Source organism: Idiotropiscis lumnitzeri, chromosome 3 (genome assembly GCF_059441095.1).
Source record: "Idiotropiscis lumnitzeri isolate Australia: NSW breed Sydney's pygmy pipehorse chromosome 3, RoL_Ilum_1.0, whole genome shotgun sequence".
NCBI classification, from domain to species: domain Eukaryota; kingdom Metazoa; phylum Chordata; class Actinopteri; order Syngnathiformes; family Syngnathidae; genus Idiotropiscis; species Idiotropiscis lumnitzeri.
In genome coordinates, this window is record NC_142393.1 from 13318724 (window position 1) to 13339297 (window position 20574).

General features: G+C 39.3%; 1 protein-coding gene across 7 annotated transcripts in view; it reads right to left on the reverse strand.

Moving 5' to 3' along the window:
- Positions 1-38: 38 nt before the first annotated feature.
- Positions 39-20574, reverse strand: part of cacna1db (calcium voltage-gated channel subunit alpha1 Db) — a 48667-nt gene continuing 28131 nt past the window's right edge. For 3 of the 7 annotated variants that reach the window (XM_088290703.1, XM_088290702.1, XM_088290701.1), the window contains 27 exons: positions 18835-18941; positions 18611-18698; positions 18218-18325; positions 17954-18006; positions 17720-17866; positions 17115-17316; positions 16825-16983; positions 16567-16677; positions 14954-15037; positions 12762-12890; positions 12562-12627; positions 12059-12150; positions 11818-11977; positions 11603-11730; positions 11122-11218; positions 10592-10694; positions 10379-10480; positions 7636-7772; positions 7300-7416; positions 6718-7154; positions 6132-6158; positions 5479-5622; positions 5150-5286; positions 4682-4794; positions 4453-4587; positions 2908-3093; positions 39-2225 (listed from right to left, as the gene is read on the reverse strand). In XM_088290703.1, the coding sequence (XP_088146829.1) occupies positions 1944-2225; positions 2908-3093; positions 4453-4587; positions 4682-4794; positions 5150-5286; positions 5479-5622; positions 6132-6158; positions 6718-7154; positions 7300-7416; positions 7636-7772; positions 10379-10480; positions 10592-10694; positions 11122-11218; positions 11603-11730; positions 11818-11977; positions 12059-12150; positions 12562-12627; positions 12762-12890; positions 14954-15037; positions 16567-16677; positions 16825-16983; positions 17115-17316; positions 17720-17866; positions 17954-18006; positions 18218-18325; positions 18611-18698; positions 18835-18941 (3651 nt within the window). In that variant the 3' untranslated portion in view covers positions 39-1943. Of the gene's footprint in view, positions 2226-2907; positions 3094-4452; positions 4588-4681; positions 4795-5149; positions 5287-5478; positions 5623-6131; positions 6159-6717; positions 7155-7299; positions 7417-7635; positions 7773-10378; positions 10481-10591; positions 10695-11121; positions 11219-11602; positions 11731-11817; positions 11978-12058; positions 12151-12561; positions 12628-12761; positions 12891-13411; positions 13454-14953; positions 15038-16033; positions 16112-16566; positions 16678-16824; positions 16984-17114; positions 17317-17719; positions 17867-17953; positions 18007-18217; positions 18326-18610; positions 18699-18834; positions 18942-20574 lie in introns of all 7 variants that reach the window. The other 4 variants (XM_088290700.1, XM_088290706.1, XM_088290704.1 and 1 more) reach the window with 3 other exon arrangements.

Genomic DNA, 20574 nt, shown 5'->3' on the forward strand with positions numbered 1-20574 from the left:
TTGGAAATCTAATATGAACGTGTGCTCTGAAGCTGATACTAAGATGATGTTTTTATTTTGTACAACAGGTAGAAAGCAGAAATCATACTTTACAATATTTAATCAACATCTCAAAAGCAATGGAACATTACAAAACATAAATAAAAAAATAAAGATTGCTCCCAAAATAAAATAATACATAATAACAACTCCAGTCAATCCTTTTGTTTGTTATTTTTCCTCACTTGGCTGCTGTTACTGCATGTTCAAGTGTCCAATTTTGCTTTTTAAGGACAACTGGGATTTTCGAATTTCTGTGAAATAAATCCGCAGCTCAGTTTTCATTGGTGGCTAAAAAAAATTAAATAAAAGAAAAAGAAGAAATTAGGCCCAAATGCCACTTTATCAATCAAAAAAAGTTGTCTCATTAAACCGTTTCTTTTGTTTCTCTTTCAAAAAAAAAATTTGCTGTATGACCCCAATTTCCCTTCTAAGGATTGTTCAAAGATAATTTTATTTTTACGTAAATGGGAGATTGTTTTCTTTCTTCGAAATAGGTAAATCCATCAGACCGCATGATGTACAGGAGTTAAAGTATATAAGTACAACTCACATTAAAATAACTTTAGCTATATTCTTTATTTTACGTAAGGTGGGAACATTCCAAGTCCGGTCTCCATCAAAATACATTTTAAAATCATAGAAATCCTGAGTTGCTCAAAATCAACATTTGTACAAATGATCCCTTTTGATTTTTGGTTTGACATTTCAAAAAGCCCTTCAATAGCACAACTGTCATTAATAATAGAATTCCATCGCGGTAGACGACAAAATCTTCCTGTAGCTATTGTTGTTTAACAACCTGCTGCCGAAATCGAAATCTTAGATTTATTTTGTTATATATACTGCATTGTGGATGTGATCTGTAAGGACCCAAGGGCAGTTATTTGACTTTTGCATGTTAAATCAACTTGGCAATCCTGAAATTGCAGCCCATTCAACTGTTTGTAAATTTCATGCAATTTAAAAATATTCAACTTATATCTAACACACTCATTCGAATCAATTTACTGCAGTTACTCATGTAATGCCCTGCAAGTCTGAGTCAACAATTGCACATCGATAATTGATGTTATTAATGCAAAACTAGAATTTAAAATAATTATTGTTCATTGTATTCATTTACTGTTCTTCAAAAAAAATATCATATTTTCTTTATTTAATTGCTCTGTACTGTATATTGATATGTGATTTTTTTTTTTTTTCAAGTCTAGTTAACATGAATCATATTTAAAATATAATCATTAACTGTAATAGCTTTGCATTGACTCCTGGACCCTGAAATTAAGCATAGAAAATACAGTGGAACCTCCAAAGGGAAAAAGTCGTATCATTCGGAATAGAATTCTCATGGAAAAAAATGCAACTTTGGTCACAGCACTGAAGATCCAAGTGCAAGACAACAGTTCAGTGAGCAACTCATACTTTGTAAAAGCATTAAAAAAAAATTTGTAAATTTGGATGGTCATTCTTTTCAATGGGGAAAAATGTGGTTGACCTCAGAGATTCCACCGTATTACAGATAAATAGCTATTGTGCAAGAAAACATTTTGAATCCAGTTCAAAGCTGACCCAAAGCCAAACAACACAAATCTCTGATGCATAAACACGCACTTTCATCACCACAAATGATCACCACCCATGTTGTTTTCAAAGTGAATTCATAGGATTCGGAATGGCTTTGTCACCATTCATGGAGACATAAATAAATCAAATACAACATCAAATCAGAGTTCTACTTTCAATATTTGTTTTCTTCAGAGGTCTTCTTCTGTTCATGTTCCTGTAGAAAGAGAAAACAAGGCACTTCATTCTATGGTAGGAGCACAACGATCCTCTCAGTGTGGAAAAGCAGCAGAACGTCAATTGGAATAAATGAACAAAGAAAAACAAAAGGGCCGTTGCTATAGCGACGTGACGCAAATCATCTCGTCTGCGAGGTCCTCCTCTCGTTTGACGGCCACGTACGTCTCCTCGTCGCTGTAGTCCCGCATGTTGTGCACGGCGGGGTCCGAGCTAGCGGCCTCGGCCCCGCCGGGGTCAGCCACGCTGCCGTTCAGCAGATTACTGGCGGCGCTCTCCATCTCGTCAATGGTCATCTCACAGGCGTCCGCGATCTCGTGCTTGGTGGCCGACACAAACTTGGGGTCTCTGGCGTATTTTCCCAAACCCTCAGAGATCAATGCCTGAGACACAGTAAGCAATGGCGAGTAAAGTCAGCTTCTTCGAGTTACAACATGAACTTATCACGTTATTTCAAGATATGATATGTTTATATCATAACGAGAAACAAATAGTTGAAAAATGTATGTTTTTTCATCATTCCAAAATAAGGTAACTCCAGGAGTAACAAAAATTAATTTAACGGAAAATTAGTTTTTTGATTTAAACGATGTAACCGCATGGAATCGAACAGAAGCGAATTGTTCAATTTTTAAATATATCGAGATACGTATCAAATCGTCTTTTATTGGAAAAATACATTTCTGAAGGAAATGGCACATTCGCGGTCCTGACAAGTTCATTCAAATATGTGGAAACTAACAAAAAAAAAAGTAATTGCATGATGTCATTTTTAGGATGCAATTTGCATCATACCCTCTCTAAATGAATCACACCACATTGAATCGAAGTCAAACCGAATCGAATCGTTCCACTTTCATATTGAACCGTCCTTGAATCGTTTCGCACCACACGCATTCAAACCACATCTAAAGTTAATCTACTTTCAAAGTATTTTCTGCTTTTTCCACCATGATTTGGCACGTGTGTTCCAGTGACGTGCTACGTCGTCATGCCTCAAAAATGTGGATTTTCCAAGGTCAAGGTTTGACCTTGTTAGTGATGTACCCTAACAAAGTCACTTACAGCCTCCACTAGACTGTTGGCGCTGCCTCTCTTCTGCAGGAAATGTGAGCAACTCTTCGAAGGAAGCTGGAGTCGTGAGGGAGAGTGCCCGCGGCTGGGAGCGCTGTCGTGTCCGTCTGTGTACCACGAACTCCGCTTTACCGATGCTGGGATGTTGCCAACACTGCCTGAGCTCCGCCAGTCCACCTAATGACACGCACACACACACACACACACACACACACAGATGTAATTGTGCGGTATTTTAGTATTTCCATCCATCCATCTAGTCCTCATTTGGGTCACGGGTAAACTGGAACCGACCTTAGCTGATTTTGAGCTCGATTACTGCGACACATCGGACAAATCATCGACCAATCACAGGGCACATGTAGACAAATAACCTTTCACACACACATTCCCACCAATGAACAATTTTGAAGCATCAATAATCGTATTTGTTTTTGAAGAATGGGTGGAATGCAGAAGAAACCCAAGCAGCATGGGGAGAATGTACACATTTCTGAGGAAGGCCTGTGCTGAGCTTAGTACCTTGATCCTCAGAAGTGCTAACCCCCAGTCCACTATTTCAGTTTTTGTTACACATTAAATATTAGAACCATTTAATGTACAGAAAACATATTTGGCATCTATGCACCCATCTGTATTTGTTGTTTTTGGTTTAGAATTTGGTTTCATGTTTTTTCCTTGTGTTTGGTGTGTCTCTTCATGTTCATTGTGTCCACCTGTGTTTGTCCACTCAAGCCCCAGTGTTAACCAATCAGGTCCTTCCAACCCTTTGTGTCTTGTCCAGGTGCTACTCGTTGTCTCGTCAATTGGTTTGTATTTAGTTTCCTTGTTTTCTTTCAGTTTTTGTCGGTGCATTCTGTCAGGTTGAGGAAGAGGAGGACCCAAAGAAAGGAGGGAAGCGAGGCAGGGGCAACTTAAGGGGTATTCAATCAAAAAACATAAAAGTTCAAAACAACTGGAAGCACCAAAACGCAAGGACTTGACTAAACTGAAAACAAAAGCGGAACAGGCAGGAGGAAACCGGACATGGGCAACTAAATACAAAACAATTGACGAGACAACGAGGAGCACCTGGACGAGACACAAAGGGTTGGAAGGACCTGATTGGTTAACACTGGGGCTTGGGTAGACAAACACAGGTGGACACAATGAACATGACGAGACACACCAACCACATGGAAAAAACATGAAACTAAATCCTAAACCAAAAACAACTAATACAGATCATGACACAAAAAGGAGCATCCGTTTATTCATTCGCAATTTTATTCTGTATTAAGAACAAAAATATTCCGAAGGCGTGAATGCCAGTAAGAGCTTTAAGAATTATGCCCAAATAAATAATAAAAAACAACTTTCAACATTCTTTTTCAGCTTGATAACAAAATATTAAAAAAATGAAAATAAAAAACAACCAATACATTTTTCATTGAATGTCCTCAGTAGAAATAAGTCTGAAATAAAATGTAAAGGATTCAGCTGAATGTGAAATATATTTTATTGCTCCTTGCAAAGGAAGTAAGTGTTTGTGCACACCTGTATGAGTGGCGTGTAGCAGGGTGAAGAATCATACGCCAGAGGAGAGGCCGGGGGTGTGGCCCAGGAATGGACCGACCGCGTGGGAGAGAGGCGGTGAAGTTTACTGGCATCTAAGCCAGCCACCGCCATGACCTGATGGTAAAATGACAAAGAAACATCCCCAAGATTACAAATTGAATCAAAAGCAAAAAAAAAAAAAACCAAAAATGTATGGTGGAACTTATACCTGTTGTTGCAGTAGGTGCAGTGGAAGAGCTGTGCAGGAAGGAGAGGGCGGAGCTTCCTCCTGACTACTTCTTCTACGAAGACACTCAAAACTGAACGTTGGTCTGTTGAGGGCTGTGCAGGTAGACAACATATGCTGTATAGATTAGAATATTTCAAATGTAAAGCCTCAACTCCACAAAAAATTGTGATCCATTACAATCCTATCAAAAATCCCAAAGCTTAACAATAACTAACAAAGACTGACCAAACTTAAAAAGCTGGCTCACACTGTTCTACCTTAATTCTGTAGGTGGAGAGCAACCAATAGAAAAAAAAGTGGTTGCCATCACAACACATGTAAGTTTCTTTTTTCCCACCAAAGCTTCATCTGCTGGATAGGGTGACTAACTGTACCACTTTAACCAAACCCACCCTCCCTTCTTCCCTTCACTGGGAAGGAAAGCTCACGGTCAGGGCATTGTGTCACCTTGCGGTGATGCTAAAAGCCATCTCCGCGGCGACTGCCTGCTGTCTTGGCATATGGGCTGCTGGTCATCGTCATAGAAACAATCGGATTCTGCGTCCAAATCGCCATCCATGTCGCAAAATTCTTTATTTGACAGCCTGCACAACAACATCAAAATAAACACCGGATTTTTGTGAGGAAACGTGTACAGACCAAATGTTTGGAGAGGTACTGAGTGTGGTCACATCCGTACAGGCGGCACACTTTGTGACCATGTGAACGCTTATCTGTCTACGTTTAGAGATCTGGGCCCCGCTGGTTTGCTGGATGGAGCGTGTGACGGATTCTACCTGTCCCTAGTCAGCATGATGTCATCCTCGTGGGACTCGTCCCCGCTGTAGTAGTACTCTCCCGAGCCTTGCTCTTCGTCACTATCCACTTCCATTGGCTCGGATCTCTGAACGGCAGGGTGGCGACCCCGGCAAACTTCTGACCTGGCAAGCCAACGTCAGAGCAATGTGCAACAGACAAAATTTAACAATCAGTTAGGTATTGATCACCAAATAACCAAAGTGGACATCAACAGCTGTCTTTTTGCAGGGGTGACTGGATGGTGTAAATGTATTTTTTTTTTTTTTAAATTGTAATTAATTAATTATTTAATTTAAATACCAAAACGCGTATACTTTCTATGAATCAATTGACTAATTATTTAATGAGATAACTGAATAAAAATGGAATAAATGCATTTTAACAAACCTATTTTCGAAGAAAAAAAATCTAAATTCATGCAACAAATATTTGAGGTGGGTCAGATTAAAAAATGAAAGAAAGAAATCCAATGATAATAATAATAATAATAATAATCAAATAATAATACATATATATATATATATATATATATATATATATATATATATATAAATAATCCTAGATATTAATTTAATGGCTAATTTTGCAACCTGCTGCTTTTGACTTCATCATTTCAAGCATAACACTGTACCTAATGTAGGCCTGATAGCAGCGCCTCCTGTTCCAAAATGAGGAGGGCATGAAGTCAGCGGAGCACGACGGGTTAAATGAAACAGGGGATCCGTAGCAGAAAAAGAAGAAACCAGAAAAAAATGACAACAGTGAACACATTGCATTGTCAGGAATCACATTTAGACAGCAAATCTTTTTCACTTTTTTTTTCTTACCCATCCATACCAACTGAGCCATCCCTTTAGTTCATAAATCTTCAGCCCTGCAGTTTTATGAAGTCTGTTATTTACAAAAGGTGCCCCACGTCACCTCTCAATGTCAAGAAAGCATTTTTCTCTTTGTTTTTGGGGCAGTTTTTCGATATTGTTGCGTTTCCCTTGGACCTACTGTGTGGTTTTGAATGTCGGATTTAGCACAGCTTTTTCATAGCATATTTTCATTTTGGCCTTTTTTTTGTCTCAACTATCAGTGGGGACTCAATAATATTCACCCTAGAAACTCCATTTTTATATGAATCAATTAGTCAGACTTACAATCAAAATCACTTTCTCGAGACAAACGTAAAAGAAGCAACGCGTTTCTGAACATGGCCAAAATGAACCGACCTCATGGAGAGCGACTTCCAAGGCTTGCTGCGGGTGGACACTGGCGAGCCCGTTTTGGTGGAGGGCGGACGGTCTGCGGCTAACAAACATTTCTGCTGCCCCCCACGGGTCCCAGACAGAAGCATGGGCACGTTGGCGTTGTTGAGGTTGGCGTTGGACGGGACAGGTGATTGTTGCTGATTGGAATTAAAGCAGGAGTAGTCAGACGGATGCGATGCTTGAGGATGACGATGATGATTAAATTGGACAGGTGACGAGTTCATTTCTGTCTCTTGGGTTTTATCATCTCTCAAGCCCAGTTGGGCGGGTTCTGTTGAGGCACTGCAGGAAAAGGGGAGGATCTGTAGAGGACGTTGAGTGACAGTGGTCGGGTGGGCGGAGCCTCGCCGAGTTGTACTGACGTGGTTGACATGATTACCGAAAAGGCCGCCATTGCGCTGCAGAGACACCACGAGACAAAAAGTTAACAAGTCCAGTACACGACAGGACAATTTTTGACCAGTTTAAGTAGAAATAAAAAAATAAATAAATAAGTCAAACAATCTTTCTACCCAATTATACGATATCGAAAATGTGGGATACCCTATAAATTCCCTCCTCTTCCTCCTCTGTCAAATCGACAAGCCCCTCATCTTGCAAGTCACACGATATGGCTCGACGGATCTCGGGTCCGATGTCATGCAGCGTGCGCAGGCCGGCCTGTGCAGATGTCACATGGAATGTAATAGAACACGACAGGAAATACTCCAGCTCTGCCAGTGGAGTAGTACACGGAGGGTGACACGGATTTTTGGAAGTAATTTAAAAGAAAGTTGTTGCTGTGTTAATCAAAATTTTATACATCAAAATGCCAGTCTTTAAAAAAGTGTTAGCGCACATTTCTTTGGATTTCACTTGAGTTTTTGATTATAATCTCACCTGCAGAGCCATGGTGCTGTTAATCCTGTCGAATGAGCGCCTACCCACAAGGCCTTTCTCTTTGCGCCTCTTGAACTTCCTGAAGTAGTCCTGTATCAGGAAGGTGGCATAGAACTTCCCCACTGTTACCTCGTCATCTGAGTGAACAGACCAGACAAACCAAAGTCTCCCTAATCAACAACTCAGGCGCAAAAACACTCTCACGTTCTCCAGCTTGTGTACGTGCAAATATGTGTGTGTGTGAGCGTTCAAATGTGCAACATACAAATCCACAATGCCTTTGCATTTAGTCTTTCACAATCGGATGTGACCCAGCGGAACATGCTGCTTTTTTTGCGGTGCTAAAATAAAGTGCAATTGCAATCTACGACAGTAGATGGCAGTGGGACTCTTATTTATTTATTTATTTTTTTTTTTTGTCAAGGAACTCCATGCAAAAATCGTTTCTGTTAAGAATGGTAACATAATATGTGGAGGTGTACTTATAACAATTTATGATATTATATAGTCGCGGTGGAGGGTTGGGTGGGTGTGAAATGTTTTTTGTTTTTTTCTGGGGGGGGTGCAACAAAAAATAACTGAGAAGGTCTGGTCAAACTATTCACCACTCTTGACACGTTATCGTGGTCTTTTTGAACCTTCTTGGATGCCACGTGATAGTGACAAAGCCACGGCTAATGGGAAAGTAGTAATTGGTGTCAAGGACGCATGTTCAAAAACTTATGTCGGGGGAGAGTCTTTGTTTCAGGTCGACTAAAAAAATATTTTAAAAAAAAATAGATAATTACAGTCTGGCAGCATAATTTTGTGAAGCAGCACACGGTCAACTAAAGCTCTCATCTAGAGACACAAGCAGCCAACTAAAGGACAGCCAGAATTGAAGCAGAGAATTACAAGCGCCATCTGTCATGCAGGGAAGCTCATCGGGTCTGATTCACTCAGATGAAAGGTCACTAAGTGTTTTCACAAAACATTGGTACGTCAGAGGAGTAACAGTGCGGCAAGGATTTATTTGTGTTTGGAGAGCAGTCGTGTGTTTAATGACATATATAGTGACGTCCATGTCACTGCAACAATTGCTTTCAAGGACCACGGGTCTTGAGTGTTAAACTTGACACTGGGCGTGGCTGGCAGTGCCTCTGTTACGCCTCTGATACTACGCCGAAATTACTTGGTCGACTTTAACCCGCCCTCATCCCGCATTGGAAGCTACCTAAACAGGACTCGGCAAGCTTTGGAAAAGCAGCAAAAAAAAGATGGCTTGGATAAAACTAAGACTAAATCTAAATGGGAGAGAGACCAAACTTCAGCTGCATTGAGTGTTGCAGGAAATGTGTGTTTTATTTTCATTAAAAAAAAAAACAGAAATGTCATTTCATCATCACCATTTCTTGGACCTTTTTGATAATAATCGAACCAAGTGAGGGTGATGGATGCTTAAAGATGTAAACATCGATGGAAGCCTTTTTGATGATGATCCATTTTCAAGCAATGGAGATTTTCCAAGCATCACGCAACGCAGCTGAAGAAAGCGAGAAGACTCTGCTCAGAAAGAAAACTTTTTGTCTGGATAGGAGTCAAAATTGGACATGTGATCTGTATATTGGTTGAATGAATGCAGCATTTTATTTATCATTATTATTTATTTATTTTCTAACATATATCCTGAAGCGTTCGATTTGCATCATTTGGGCACCATGATTTCAACGAGACAAAAAGTCAATTTGAGATCATGTATGCACATCCAAGCATGCATTTTACCAACTAATAATTTTGTACAAATTGTAAGACCCAGTACAGCAAGTACATTTTTTTCCCGAGCAGAGCCTTGTGAATATTTAAGCCAAGTAAACTTTCAGCAGTCTCATGCCACCAGACTAAAACAACACTGCCCAAGGAGCTCAGGATGGCAGAAAGAGAAAAGAAGCCGAAGCGTGTGGACTGAGCAAAGCAAACTGTGGGAAAGAGAAGCTTGACACAAATAAAGTTAAAAGAAAAAGACAGACACAAACGCTAAAATACAGTCAACATGCAGTTGAATATGTTCTAAGGCAAAGCACTGAAGCGCGTCAGGAAATTGGGACAGAAACTACATGCACATACACTGGAAGCGAATACGCGCTAAGAAATGTGAAAATTGCACTGTTCATGACAGGAAATAATGTAAAAATAAAATGTAAAAAAAAAAATGTATAATATGAGCTTCAATTAGGATTGAACAGTAAAATACTCCTGGAGCAAAGCCATTAAAAATGCTAACTACAGAATAAACAATAGGTAATAAAGCAGGTAACAAGACTGATGGAAACAAAACCTAACTGGCCGCAATAAAATAGAATTCAAATATGCAGCCTGGGTTGCATATACTTGACTTTTTAAAGACCAAGACCAAAGTTGAGCGACACTTCATTGCTTATTTAGCTCTGATGTTTGCCCAAAACTTCTCACAACTAAGAGACATATTTGCACAGTATGTGCAAAATCAATGATGTGTACGTATTAAGTCTTAAGTGTCAAATGTGATTCTTTTTTTTGGCATTTCAGCCCAACATCTTTGTGATATTCACAACCAATTTCTGAGTGAATTATGATTGTATTTTTTAGTTTCATACATAAAAGTAAAAATATTATACATTTTTGAGTCGCAAAAGTGAAAATGTCATATATTTATTTATTTTTGCCATCCCACAAAAAAGCAGGAGGACAACAATTGGTATTCCTGTGGTGTGTAGTGACCACTCACCACCTGCAGGGGGCACTACTTGATCCAACAGCTTCATGCTGGTCCTTTTCCAGATCTTCTTGATCACAGCTCTCAGCTCCTCGTTAGCTTGTTCCAGGTTACCTTGGAGACAAGATTCAGGACGGGAAATTCTTTCTCACATTTGGGGGCTACGTTTGGGAGTTTGACAAAGCTAGCAATAAAAATCTAACTGGAATTATAATGATAACTCACCCTCTGTTTTAATCTTGAGAGCAGTGCGCACCAGTGCGAACAAGGTGGCATTAAACATAACTGTGCCATCGCTGTTCAGAGGCATGTTCATTGCAACCAGACGCTGCAGAGAAATCAAAGATCAAATTATATATATATATATACATATATATATATATATATATATATATATACACGCAGGCGCTTCATCAGGATATTATTCTTATTCAGAAGGCACATCTTGGAGCGAGTTTAGTTTACAGTAAATATCAGACAGATTTACCTTTAACATGTTGGGATACTTATATTTCGAATAAGTTTATGGAGGACATTATGAACTCATTCACTGCTATTGACGGATATAGAAGCCAAAGAGTACATTCAATCTACCTGGGATAGCAGTGAATGAGTTAAAGTGTTTTGGAAAACCTGGGTCTGAATTGTTTTAGCTACCCCTTTTCGATTTCAAAGGTGACGAATATTAGGCCCACCGAAGGAGGCTAATGTGTAATGTGAAATATGTAATGTAATCTGCAGCAGCATGTACACACCTTGCAGGCCACCCTGTGTGGGCAGAGTTTGCCAAAGCCAAGAGGAGGTTGTATCCGCCTCAGCAATGTCACCACATCCAGGTGTTTTATTCTGCCCCTGCCAGGGACACATGACAAAATATATGAGAAGACTATAACAAGAAAATCCAAGGAAGCACTACTGTAAGAAAAAACAAACAACAACAAAAAAACAAAGCATAAACAAAATGAATCACTGGGGTTAGGGTTTGAGTTCGGGGTTAGGGTGGGTTAGGCGTAAGGGTTTGGGCAAGGGTTAGGGTGGGTTAAGACATGCTATGATGACAATGGGATAATGCACAGTGATGACTTGCAATGAGTTTAGGAGTGGTATGATTGATCATTCATCAATATTCCAGTATTGGCAAAATTAGAGGCCTCCAAAATCTCATTTTGCATCGAGCGGCGCGGAGGCGTGGGACAAAATACACAGCAAAAGGCAAAGTCCCAAATGCCTACTCACTTAGCTTCTGGGTCGTATTCGGACCAGATCCGTTTAAATTCATCAAGATGATGCGGTCCAAGAATGGACCAATCCCGGGTGAGATAGTCAAAGTTATCCATGATGACGGCGACGAACAGGTTAATAATCTGAAACCAGGACATGGACATGTTTAATTTGAGGATGTCTGCACTCTGCCTGCATTATGACCGCTGCGTGGAAGGTGTCAGGATCACCAGAAATGCACAAAGCATGTAGAAGGTGATGAAGTAGATGATGGCAAAGCCACTGCCACAAGTTCGCTCCTCGCCGGGGTTGTAATCCGACTCGGTATCGCACAACTTCCCGGGAAGACAGGCCAGCATAATCTCCTGCCAGGCCTCGCCCGTGGCACATCTAACATTCAACATCAGCGACAAGTGACGTTATTCAACCTGTTAACATTCAATTGTTGCATTCAAATCAACACCAACAGACCTGAAGAGCATGAGGACAGCCTGAGGGAACGTTTGGAAGTTATTGTTGCGGTTGATTTGTGTTCCGTCCACCATGGCTATTTTCCCAAAAACCTGACGGTAGTCAAATAGTGACAGAAAATTAAAATATGATATATATATATATATATATATATATATATATATATATATAATCATACTGTTTCGTTGATAAACGTTTGTTATAATTGTTTTGAAGGAGAAAACATTAATTAATAAAATTTAAATGCCACCATTTTATTCGGGTGATGATTGATAAAATGAAAATGTATCTTCTACTACTCTGATTAGAATTAGAATTAGAATTAGAAATCCCTTTATTGTCATTGTACTCAAGTGTGCAACAAGATTAGAGGGCTCCCCTCTCCAGTGCAATACAACAATATTACATGTGTCAACAAACAAACTGTAACAAAACCTCAAGCTAGATTTAAAATTCAAATATTGTTCCATGAGAAATTCGGTGCATCCAAAAAAATGCCAAACCTGCATTCCGATTACTGCATAGATGAAGAACAGCATGGCTATCAGAAGTGCAACATAGGGGAGAGCCTGGAAGTAGAGGACAGAGAAAGGAATTTAGACTTTCTTCTACTTTAGTCAGCCTCCTACACATATCAAAAGGAACGTCATCTGACAATAAAATTTCTTATGGTTGTCAAAAGGATTTGTCACGTTAGACTCACCTGAAAGGATTTGATGAAGGTCCACAACAGTGTTCGGATGCCGTCCCCCCTGCTCAACAATTTCACCAATCGCATCACTCGAAAGAGGCGGAAGAAGGTGATGGAGATGCGAGCGCTGTCTTCAGTGTTCTGAACGACGACGAGATACATTGAAGGATTAATCATCCCGGTCAGGGAATTTAACAAGCACGAAAACATGCAATTCAAAATCCAAATCTGGATTCGTTGAAACAAGCACATAAATGTGAAGTGGAAGATTTCAAACATCTTGCTCAAGGCAATATTAATTAGGACACATGCAGAGCAACGCACGAAGATATCAAAAAATGGCTAAACATTTTAGAGTCCATAGTCCTTAAAACAAACAAACAAAACAGCCTCAAGTCTGATGCCTTCATCGCACATGGACGTCAACCTCGTGTGAATGCAAACACTCCAGACATCTTGTTGAAACGAACAATAATAATAACGTCTCATGCCATGCACCAAGACAATTACAACAAACAACATGTTGGCTGAGCATTAAACTGAAATCAAAATACGATCAATTCAAATTTCCTCTCGAAAGATGAGTTGAGAGTACACAAATATTTCCACTCTTTCCAAATATTTGGGGGAGTTGAAATTAAGGAGGCGGGCCTTCTTCTTACCCCTTGTTCCACTATCACCTTGACGACAGGGAGCGCTGCCGACTTAAAACCAAAAACCTCAAGTTAATTGGATTTTCATAAACCAGATGTACAGCACCCAACACAAATTGAGACAAAAAAAAACACTTTATACACACACGCACCCCCGCACACACACACTTAAATATAAAACATAATACATAAAATATATTTTTTACAATCACTACCATAAATAAAATAATTGTCAGCGATACAAGTTTCCTGATATTCACTGCAACACTGCAATTGAAGAAATGACATGAGGACTTATGAAAACACAAATTAACGTACATAACATTTTAATATATGCACAAATAACATGAAATGTGCAGTTTTAGAACATCACATACAGTGCTTAATAAATGTTTCTGTTACTATACAGACTTACTTTAACCAAAATGACAATTTGCCATAACATAATTCATTATTTAGTATTAATTATTAATTATTTCATTATTATTAATGATTAATTAGTTACCCGAGAATTTTCTACAAAATGTTCACCCCAAAAAAAACAAGTCAAATTATAGTTATGTGCATTTCTGAAAAGAAAAAATTGTTTCAGTAGTTAAAAGCTGTTCTCGATTCAATTCTTTCCCGTTCTTCAAATGCTCTACCGTTATGCCAGTGGTCAAGAAATCTGCAAGTTCTGTAGTCACAACGTCCACCGGACTATTTGTACTGTACAACGGCACTGCACAATTTGTTCACAGCATATGCATCGGTTTATCCATCCGGGTTTGTTAATAAACTCTTTCAATCCAGGGCTTTACTTTATGATTGCTTAGCTCTAAAATTTGCAGCTATAACACTCACCTCATTTCACTTGGGGGTGGGGGGGTAGTCTGGAAAGTGATTGCCTCATTTGATTTAAGTAATTATGGCTTAAGCAAGAAAAATTAAGATCCAATTGTAAACTTCATTCCAGTTAGTTCACAAGGAGGGCATGGATTTGGATTGGAAATGTATTTTTGAAAAAGTGAGGCACACGCTTTCCCAATTTTTCAAATAAACTCAACTACTGGTAGTTAACTTAACAATGTGCTCTCTTCTCATTCGAATGTTGGGTGGGCGTTGGCATTTGTTAATCACAATGTTGTATCTGCTCTGAAAAATGCTTCATTTCATAATCCATAGGTCAAGAAATGTAGCCAGGAAATCAATCATACTGACAATAAAAATGTATAGTTGATGCACAATATCCAGTACTGCACTTGTTACTTGTTTTGTTTTATAAAATAATTGAAATACAGCCGTCATCCTATATCATCTAATTTATTTAAAATGATTTCAAACAACAGAAAGCAGCATAATCATTTTTTATATATTCTCATATAATCACAGCATACTGATTGCTTATTGTTAATGATAGTAATAAATGTTTAGCCTTAAAATTCAATTTAGTAATAACCTAAAGACATTCTAATGTGACATAATGACTTTAATGAATGAATATAATGAATGTAAATAAATAAATCAACGGTGCATGCTTTAGCAGACATGCATGCATGTGTGATTACTTACATTGATCTCAGTGATGGCAATGTCAACCACGCTACCCACAACAATTAAGGCGTCAAAAGTATTCCATGCATCAGCAAAATAGTTCTGCAAGCCACAAGCCACAAATAGAGACAGAGAGCGAGAGAGAGACAGGGCAAGAAAGAAGAGGAAGGACAGGTAAAAGAAAAAGAATTGTGAATGACAAGATTTTTCATGCAAAACCAAAAATGTTGTTGAGTAAATTTCTGGTAGTAGTATTTGAAATCATATGTATTTATTATTGATTAAATAGTATATCAATTTATAATCATGCTTTATTGTGACAAGTAAGGAAAGTAATCTCTACCAGATCCATCTGATCGGATGTGTGTGTGTTTTTATTAACCACATTGATAGCATTCTCTAACTTGAGAAGGCACATAGACCCCCCCACTCTTCTTATAAAGTAAAAAAGGTGTGAACACTCCAACAGAAGCGTAGCAATACATTTTTTTCTGGGCTGTCCCAGGTGACAACGTATGACTGACACGCAAATTCATTCATATGAGTCCAACCCCGTAGGAACTGAGAAATACCATCCACAGTCGGATTTTCATGAAATAAATCGCACACATATAGAGAACCTTGCGCAACACACTTATAACACCAGCACGATCAAATGTAAGTAAAAAGCAACATTTTGCTGAGCTAAATTTACTAGATAAATGTAAAGCCGTCGTTGTGCTTTTGAGTACTTTATATTAACTACATATTTGAAGACCAAATGTTCAAATGATCTAAATGCAAACTCTCAAAGAATCCGTCTTTAGAAATGAACTTAGAGTCAAGGTGAATGAAAATCTTGACTTTCCAACCATAGCATGCAAAGAACAATTTGCCCAAAAGGGTTGCTTCAAACCAAAATGGCCATCTTCCGGTTCAATTTCCAGCATGGGTCATTAGACTTATTTATGCGTCATGTCAACATAGACGTCTATTTACCGCCTGGTGGTAAAAATCAAATACAAAGACAGTGGAAGGAAAAGCGAAGCTGCTAAGGAACAAAGCGGCAAGCGGTGGAGGCGGCACAAGACAAAGCCGAACATACTGGCGTGGCTCTACCTGGCTGAGTATGATGTCGACTACACTGCCAATCACCACCAGGGCGTCAAAGACGTTCCAGGCGTCCCCGACATAGCCCTGAACATGGCGACCATGCACAGCCAGCAGGAGGAGGAAACAAAGGCAAGGGCGGGGGGGAGGGGGACAAAAGGGATGCAAGGCCGAGGTGGGGAGGTCAGAGGGACGGGAAGAGTGCATGAGGGCTGTGTTAAATGCAAAGGGGGACCGTTATCAGATCTGCAATGTGGACCACAGGTATCCAATATTAGGGAAGCTTTTGGGCAACACAGAATGAGGGAAATTACTGTGCACACGATACGAACAGATCATCAAACTATCAAGTTGCAATTGATTTGATTTTATCGTTCATGTGGAATTGATTTAACGTTTACATAATTAAGGTCTTGCTCCGCAGTTGTTACATCTTTGAGAAGCACTGCTTTAAATGAATGTTAAACTGAAATGTCAAACACTTGAAGTCGTCAATCGTAGTTTTTTTAGAATAGCTTTTGCTCTTCTCATATCCAACTCACCCTGGGCTTGAAGGCAATGAGCTTGAAAATCATCTCAACGGTGAAAACGCCAGTAAAGACCATGTTGAGGATGTCCATGGCGTAGTTGAACAAGTGAGACTGGCCGTGGTGCTGCAAAGAGGCAGCGCACACATTTAATCAAAAGTTTGTTTACTGCAGCAACAAAAGACGAACGTCCTCTCCAATCTGTTCATTGTGACGAAACAAGAACAAAGACTGAGTGTGAAGATTGATGGTGAAGTGAAAAAGGTCACTTACCTGTATGGCCAGACACAAGGTGTTGAGGATGATTAGGACAAACATGACATACTCAAAGCCGGTGGAGTTGACCACATACCAGAACTTGTACTGGTATGGGTTTTTGGGTATGTACCGACGCAGCGGGCGGGCTTTGAGAGCATATTCCACACACTGGCGCTGAAACAGTTGTCACGTAGAGAGAAAAAAAGAAATACTTAAGTCCATGGAGTTGATTTAAAAAAAATGCGAGGAGATTTAAATGACTCTTGGGGGACAGGTACATACCAATAGAAAGTAATATAGAGTACCTGGTTCTTGTCCAGCTCACAGTTCTTGTATTCCTTCTCACCCTGCTCCTGGAAGGTGACAATAACGAAACCGACAAAGATGTTCATCATGAAGAAGGCAATGATGATGATGTAGATGATGAAGAAGATGGATATCTCAATGCGGTAGTTGTAGATGGGACCCATGTTTTCACGGTTTGAGTCGATGGCCTTGTATAAGAGACTGCGGGGGGAAGCAAACGGAAGAGAATAACTTCATTTAATTTGAAATGAAAGTGAATATAATCATTACTACAAGATATACGTCTTTGAAAAACCACAGCATTTTGAAAATAAAACATTAACAAGGTTTATTCATTTCATTTTTTTTTTTTTTTCAAATTCAGCGGGCCGGATTAAAACGTTTAACGGGCCGCATGTGGCCCCCGGGCCGTAGTTTGCCCACACCTGTCCCACATTGACTTAGCAAATTTTGTTTACATTAGACATTTGAAAGAGCGACTTCTGCCATAAATAGTGAAAGTCCACAAAGTAATTGAATCTTTTTGGAATACCGTGCTACATGTTGAAAACTATTGTCAGGAAGTTCCACACAAATCCATTCTGTTCCCAACAAAACTCCTTACGTGGGCCATCCTTCGAATGTCGAAACGGTGAAGAGAGCCATCATGGCCATGAGGACGTTATCAAAATTGAAGTCACTGTTGTGCCAGATGCGCTCCTTGACCATGGGCATTGCGGTGTCTCCATTGTTGTAGAGAATGTACGTTCCCCTGCGATTTGAGGATGACACATTTTACACACACACATAAGGTTGCACGCACGTGGAGAACTAACGGTGAAATAAATCAGAAACTCACTTGCACTCATCGGGGCTGGACTTTGCATCGTCTGTGCAGTGATAAAATTTACCCTATGTATGAAGATATGAAGAAGATGGAGGAACTGAACAGACATGCCAATATAGGGACCGCACTGCACTCTGTTGAGTCCTCGACACATATGATGATGTCATAGCATACAATGTCACATTATTTATGAAGCCAACAAACGCAACTATCACCAACTATACAAACAAGCGACTATAACTGATCTGAACAAAAGTGTTTCCTGCTTGACTGTACCTTGAAGAGCTGCACTCCAATGCAAGCAAACATAAACTGCAGCAGCGTGGTGACGATCATGATGTTGCCGATGGTCCTGATGGCAACAAACACACACTGGACAACATGCTGAGAAAAAAAAAAGAAAGAAAATTTAGAAGGTAGGTACATGCAATATATGGGCAAACGTATCCGGGCGCTTTCTCTTTACATCTACAGAAAGTGAGAATGAAGCAAACTTGGAGTTGGGAATGTAAAATGTCCAAAATATCTTGCTCGTAAGAGGAATAATTAAAATTGGAGGGGACATAATGAGTGAAGCCCAACCTCTGAAGGATTAAGAGGTTAAGAAGTGCATATTGGATATGCCCAAATCTACCCAATCCAGAACTCTGTCAACATGGTCTCGCTGACCTTAAGTCCTTTGGCTCTGTTGATGGCCCTAAGTGGCCGGAGGACTCTCAAAACACGAAGAATCTTCACCACTGAGATTGCAGAAGACCTACGGATGAACACAAAATGACACAGTCCATTTGAAGAAAATCTACAAAATTCATCCAAAAATAAAATTAAATCAACTACAATGTAGATTTCTCCACAAATACGCAAACAAAGGTGAATTGTTGAATGATACATACTGAATACCAAAGGAGACCAGAGACACGCCAACGACCAAAAGGTCCAACAGGTTGAAGTAGTTGCGACAGAAAGCTCCTCTATGAAGGAACGCGCCAAATGCCGTCATCTGAACAAACAGATGTCAGTCAAGACCAGCAACACCATCGGAAAAACGAATTCTGTGGCATTATGTCATATTTGAAAAAAAAAAACATATTATGGAATGTGTTGAAACAGACTAAGAAAAGGTATCAATCTTGTCTTAGCAGTTCATGCATCGTGTTGTGTAAGTAGTCGTGGAGAGAATGCACAACACATTCAAATGACACTGTCATATTAACACGAAAATAACTGATGCAGTGACAGAGATTTCACTCTTGCAAGGAAAATTCTGAATAAACTTTGCTTGGTTAGGCAATGTGGAATCTTGTACAGTGGAACCGCCAATGTCGAATGCTGTTGAAGTTCGTGCAAGCCGTCAGCACGCTCTGTGAAAGCTCAGTTTTGTGAGGATGTTTTGCTTTTTGGGGGGGGGCTTTTGAGGGTACAATGCCATTACCTTGAGAAGCAAACAAACTGGTACTGGTACTGAGGAAAATTTATCTTGACCTAAGACAATATTTCTCAATCATTGTGAAACACTGGGGACCACAATTCTTCTTGAGTTTGGTCTGTTTTTGTCCAATTTTTATAGTAGCGGAATCCACAACTGATCTCACATCAAGTTTTTGAACTACAGGATGAAAAAATATTAAATCGATGTGTATGTCTGGAAATGAAACACGAGACACAATCTTTGAAAAAAAAAGAACAAAAACAGAATCTACAACGCAATGGCCATGGTGACAAGTTTAAGAGAAAAGTCAGCACTAATCTTCTTAATACCGACAATGCTTGTTTTCTGTTTGAAGATATTGATAGTCCTGACCTATCGGGAGCTACACACACCTCTCACCGCACAGTCTCATGAGACTGCACAAACAAGTTGCTACCTAACTGTAGATGAGTCCAATCGGAATCAGTTCTTCTTATCACGGTCTTACTACATAGCGAGTCAGTGGAATTTCGCTGATGTGCAGGGTTGGCAGTGGAGAAAAAAGTGCCTTGCTCGAAAACAACTGACTGCAATTTTGGAATCAGCATGCCAATTTTAGTTTACAATAAAAATCTAATTCAACATTTTTTTTTCAAATTGTTCCCCAGTGTTGTTTTAAAGAAATAATCATTTGACTAATTTTATTAGTAAGGGTTTGTATGAATTGACTATTTTTGTTTTTATCTTTTCAACCGTTGAAATTCTTTTAATACATAATTTTTAAAAAAAGCGCATTTATGACATTCTGACATTTGTCATTAAAGTTGCGACTGAATTTACATTGTGACTGCAACACCTTGCTGGCCATTCAGAATTTTGAAATTGTACTTCAAACACTGCCTCTATATTATTAAAGATTTGCTGATCGCAGCAGATTTCTACAAGAGCAATTTATTTGAAATCAAAACAAATCAGATGTCATCGGGTGTCCTTACAATTCAACCCTTGTGGTTCCACTGTATTTTATATGCACACACACAAATATACACACAGGCAATGTGAAACACATCCAACACAGCATTCTAAAGCCACTACATTCATTTGTGGTGAAGATTATTCCTACGTTCTATAAAAATGGCCCTGTAATCTTCTTTTGATCAAATTCTTAAGGACAATTGCAAACAAAAACAACAACAACAAAAATAACAAGGGCTTTAGCTCGTCT